Below are 5,098 nucleotides of genomic sequence, written 5' to 3'. Positions count from 1 at the left end.
TTGTGAGTGCGAAAACTTTAGAAGAAAATAAAAAATTTTTAACAAAAAATTTTAGTAAACTGTCTACAAAGTACGGTGACAAGATATTTGTGCAACTTGAAGAGTCTAGAACGATACTTCCACAGAGATTTACCGAAAAATTCACCGACTCAGTGATCAGCGATCTGAACCAGAAGATCGTGAACGGCTTGAAATTGTACTTGGTAAATAGAGGTCCGATCGGTCGAACCATCAATATCGAATTTATCGAAGAATGAAGAAGGCATTGGTTCATGTGGAAAACAAATCAAGTGCAGTTAGACTGCTTCGTCGTAGATTAGAATTACATTTAAAACGAATTAGTTATTTAAAAGAAGCAATTAAAATGTATGAAATAAGAACTAAATTGAATAATCTTAAGCTGTAATAGAAATTATAATAAATATTATTTAATTCGTTCGGTGTATTATTTTCCCCAGTCTCATGTAAAAAATATTTGATTGCAAACTGTCATGAATAACAGACGTGTTTGTTTCGACAAAGTTCCGGTTATTTTCTTAATAAATGATAAAGAAAGCCGAATTAATACTTGGTTATACGATGTTAAAAGATTTCAAATGAATGTGGAACGTTTCGAATTGCAAATAAAGCCCTTAATCGAAAAAATGATGGAGAAGAAGCGAAAATTTAGAGAAACAATCGAAAAATTGGATTCAGAATTGAAAATTATTCAGCAAAGAAAATCAGTTAAATAACTGTGCACATTGCGGTTAAACCACTGCGTCGTAAATTAGATTTAAATTTAAAACTTATTAGTTTCTTAAAATGTATAAAATACGAACTAGTTTGTATAATCTTAAGCTGTAATTGAAATTATAATAAATATTGTTTATTTCGTTTGGTGTATTATTTTCCCCAGTCTCATCTAAAATTATTTAATTGGGAATAACAGCAACGAATAAAAGCCGTGTTTGCTCCGACAAAACTCCTGTTATTTTCTTAATAAATAAATGTTCATCAGCAACTTTCTGCCGATTTAAGCTTATTTGTCCGTGATTATTAGAATAAAATCTCAAATGTCAGAAGGCGAGTGTGTTGTTAAAAATTAAAAAAATTGTTACTTACGACATTGAAAACAGGCAATAAAATCATCCGTTCTCCCTCGAAAACATTCAAATACACGCACACTTCACAGAAGCCACCATTTAGTTCAACAAAACCACCTTTTTCCCAAATCTTTTCACGGTAAAATTCATAAACCGAAACACGCCGCCCGTCATTATTACAACACAGAATGAAATAACGCGATGCTGTTTCAGCAAATTCTTACGGAACTGGACGCTCTTATCTTCAATAGACAGGGACGTATTCGGAAATATTAAAAAAAAAGAATTATCGCTTGAGGGTGCCAAAGGGCAGAAAGTTTGTTAAAAAAATAAAAATGCATCCCTATAAACTAATGACACATTTGTGTAAAAATAAATGTGGGTTGGAGGTGCAATAATTGTTTAAATATAAAAAAAAAAATGTTTTACTCGAAGACGGTAAGAGATACGAGGTTCGTGCAAAGAACAAAAAAGTTCCTAAAATACGAAACACATGCACCTGTGTCGACGGTTTTTAGTTTGAGTTTAGCATTTCGGAGAAAAGGGCAAAAGTTTGTGGTGACCAAACGGAATTAGTTAAAAATTTGTTTTTTGTGTCAAAATATTTTTGGATGAATAATCAATAGGTCCATGTAATTAAATATGTGAAAATTTGAGTTTGGGGCGCAACAATTTTTGTCAAAAAAGGTTGTCAAAATTCGAAAAAAAGTTTTCCTTGAGCAGTAGGAAAGTAAATTAGAAGTTTTGGTGAAAAAAAAAATTTAAAAAATTCAAAGAATCCAAAGAAAAATTAAAACAAAAAAAATCTCAAAAAAAAAATCCAAATTTTGAAAAGTTTGTTTTTCCACAAAATCAAATGCATATTCATGAAGTACTATCTAATCGTGTGTAAAAATGATTATGACTCATAGGTGTATCTACCGTTTAAATAGAAAAAATTTTTGTTACTCGAAAATGGTAAGAGATAGGAGGTTCGTGTATAGAGCAAAAAAGATTGACAAAAACAAATAATATCGATAGCCGTCGACGGTTTTTCGCTAACTTTTGACATGACTGTGAAAAGGGCAAAAGTTTGTGGCGCCCAAACGGTAAAACTTAAAAAATATATTTTTGTACCAAAATATTTCTGAGTGAACAGTCTATAGGTCCACTTAGCAAAATAAATATTTTTTGCTACCGTTTAGTAGTAATAACGGAAAAACGTCATAGTTCGTAAGCGGTAAGAGGTAGCATGTCGGCTCAGGGGAACGGGGAAAAGCTAAAAAAATTAAGCCATATGTTGAGCAAAAAAAATTTTCAAAAAAGTTGAAAATAAGGGAGAAAAGGGCAAAAGTTTCTAGTGTCCAAATGGTAAGAGATAGAATATCGGTTGTATACATCAAAACCTTCTTCTGGAACGAACGCATAAGTCTGCTCAAAAAAATCGATTCTGTCCACATCGACCTAGATACAGGAGCCATTTCTAGTTTTTTCGAGGTCGCTACGTAAAAATTTTTTCAGGTCGAAAAAAAGACCATCGAAAAAGGATTCGAATAAGCCCAACATGCAACACTTAAAAAAAAAAAAAAAAAAAAAAAAAAAGCGAAATAGGTTGTTCTTTATATGTATTGTTATATGACTACTACCATCACAACTAAATATACTAAGACATTAAAAAAAAAAATTTCAAGTTAACCAAAAACGGCTTTTTGTTGAATTTTATATGAAAACAACAAAACATCATTAAAAAACGAAAATCAAAAACCTATAAACAATCATCAAAAATCACTGCTGTGGTGGTAGATCGTGATGAGTCATATCGTGCTGCTGGACAAATAATTTAAAACGTATTAAATAACTTGTTGTTGTATTAAATCGTAGTTGCTAAATCTTTCTGAATTAGTGAAACTCTTGCATTTTCGATAAGAGAAAAACAACTGAATCGTCAACTTGAAATAAAAATTAGAGAGGGAAAAAGAGTAAAAGAAGGGATTAATTTCGTATATAAATTCAAGACTATATGAAAGATGTGATTATAACTGATTAACTAGTATCAAGAGAATTAACCAATAGATATCTAGGGACATGGGTAAGGTTATATTTTTATTACAGTATGTAAATTTCATATATTTTTTTTTGTTTTGTTTAGAGGATTTTATAGTTTGCCCATACGATAGGAGCCATCGAATGCTAGAGGGGAGACTCCAGAGGCATATATTTAGGTGTCATAGGGAGGCTTGGGAAAGGGAGCGACAGCTCCGCGAAGCTGCACTTCCCAAAGCATCACCACCGATACCATCTCAACCATCAAAATGGTTCAATTCTGAACCCCCAAAAGTAACATCACTCGAAAATTGGGACGACGACGCCAGTGGGACGTACGTTCCATCGTTGAAGGATGACTTGATGCTCGACAAGACATCAATAAATTTTTATAACGCTGTGTTCGGCAAAAATAAACAAAAATAATTTTTTGTTTTTGTCTGTCTCTACTCGTTAATTTGTACCACCCTACCAGAACTTACCATCTCTACAAGCTACCTCTCTAAATACTAACAGCGATACCATTCCCAAGGAGAACATGGACTTTTGTTTAAGAAATGCTCGTGTATGGTTTGTCACAATATTCCTGATATTATCGATACATCGATCCCACTACAGTATAAACAAGAATTTGTCTTAAGAAACAAAAGCCGCTGCAAGTCACCTAATTACACCATTATTGACGATTATAGTGGTTCCAAAAATTTTAGCGAAAATGCTACAGGATATTGTTTGGCAAAACCATTGATTTGGATATATACTGCCCAACATGCAACACTTAAAAAAAAAAAAAACAAGCGAAATAAAATACTTATATTATTTATTGATATATAAATATTACTATTACAATACAAGCACCACTATCACTACTAATTCTACTACTAAAACATTTCAACACTTTTAACGCTACTAACACTACTACTGACACTATGAGATTATATACATTTTATTTTTACATATAGTTTCTTTAATTTGTCGGATTTTTGAATACTTTTTTTCATTTCGTTTTCTGCACCCCGCAATTCACTTTGTTCTTCCACTAACTGTCTTTGGAGAGTTGCAATTTGATTTGCTAATTTTTTAATGTTTTTTTTGCACTTTTTTTGTTTTTGCACTAGTTCCCTTTGTCGCGTATTATGTCTGTCCTGCGCTGCCCTACACTTCCACTTAAAATTATACAATAATGTAGATGCATTGTCTTCGTCTTCGAATTCATCACCCGAATCATCAGGTGCAGCAGGATGAGGTGTATCAGGGGCAGGTGTTGGTTGAGACGTCGGTGGTGATGGTGATTTGCGGACCGGTTGTTGCTGCTCCTCCTGCTGCTGTTGCTGCTGCTCCTGCTCCTGCTCCTGCTGCTCTTGCTGCTCTCTCTGCCTCTGTTCGTCTTCCTCCGTAACTCCGTAAACATTACGAAGGAAAGACAAGCTTTTTCCGTGCGCCTCTAACCCCTCAAACAGTGAGGGCGTCATAGAGACGCACGGCTCCTCCAGCCCTGATATATCTAGCTGGGAAGGTGTCTGGGAGTCTTCCACAGCGGAAGTGGAGGCGTCCTCACTTTTTGTTTTTAGTTTTTCAATTTCTTCCTCAGGTAGATCTGCAAGTCTACGCAGTTTGGGCAAAGGCGGCTGAAAATAAAATAAATACTTATAAACATTTCTACATTTTATGAATATAAAAACATTTTTTTTTTTAAATTAATCAAAAATAAAAAACCTACCTGTATCACTACATCCTGGAGGATGTTAATTTTTGGTTTCTTGAGACTCAAGGAATACTTCATATTTTTTTTTTTTCAACAATTAGCACTTAACACTAACAGACACAGAATTAAGACAAACAATTACGAGTTCCTATGCAAAATATATAGGAAAAATAATGCAGAATATGCAGAAAATAAATGGCGAAGAAGGGTGAAATGTCAAATCAGCAGTTTTACATGTCCATATATGGTCATTTAAAGATTGATTGCAATGAAGTAGGAGGGTGAA

General features: G+C 33.5%; 1 protein-coding gene across 1 annotated transcript; it reads right to left on the bottom strand.

Moving 5' to 3' along the window:
• Window positions 1-3,699: 3,699 nt before the first annotated feature.
• LOC135121804 (ras guanine nucleotide exchange factor P-like) lies at window positions 3,700-4,890 on the bottom strand. Its single transcript, XM_064046087.1, has 3 exons — window positions 4,828-4,890; window positions 4,287-4,735; window positions 3,700-3,760 (listed from the first exon to the last, which is right to left on the bottom strand). The coding sequence occupies exons 1-3, from the start codon at window positions 4,888-4,890 to the stop codon at window positions 3,700-3,702; spliced, it is 573 nt and encodes a 190-aa protein (XP_063902157.1).
• Between the last annotated feature and the right edge of the window lie 208 nt (window positions 4,891-5,098).

Source organism: Zophobas morio, unplaced genomic scaffold (assembly GCF_036711695.1).
Source record: "Zophobas morio isolate AGI-343-1 ecotype UQ-CSIRO unplaced genomic scaffold, CSIRO_AGI_Zmor_V1 ptg000724l, whole genome shotgun sequence".
NCBI classification, from domain to species: Eukaryota; Metazoa; Arthropoda; class Insecta; order Coleoptera; family Tenebrionidae; genus Zophobas; species Zophobas morio.
This window is presented reverse-complemented; position numbering and strand designations above follow the sequence as displayed.

Coding starts and splice junctions, on each gene's coding strand:
- LOC135121804 (XM_064046087.1), bottom strand. CDS start 4,890: ATGAAGTATTCCTTGAGTCTCAAGAAACCAAAAATTAACATCCTCCAG. Junction 4,736..4,827: donor TCCAGGATGTAGTGATACAG/GTAGGTTTTTTA, acceptor TTTTATTTTCAG/CCGCCTTTGCCCAAACTGCG. Junction 3,761..4,286: donor GACAATGCATCTACATTATT/GTATAATTTTAA, acceptor GGTGACTTGCAG/CGGCTTTTGTTTCTTAAGAC.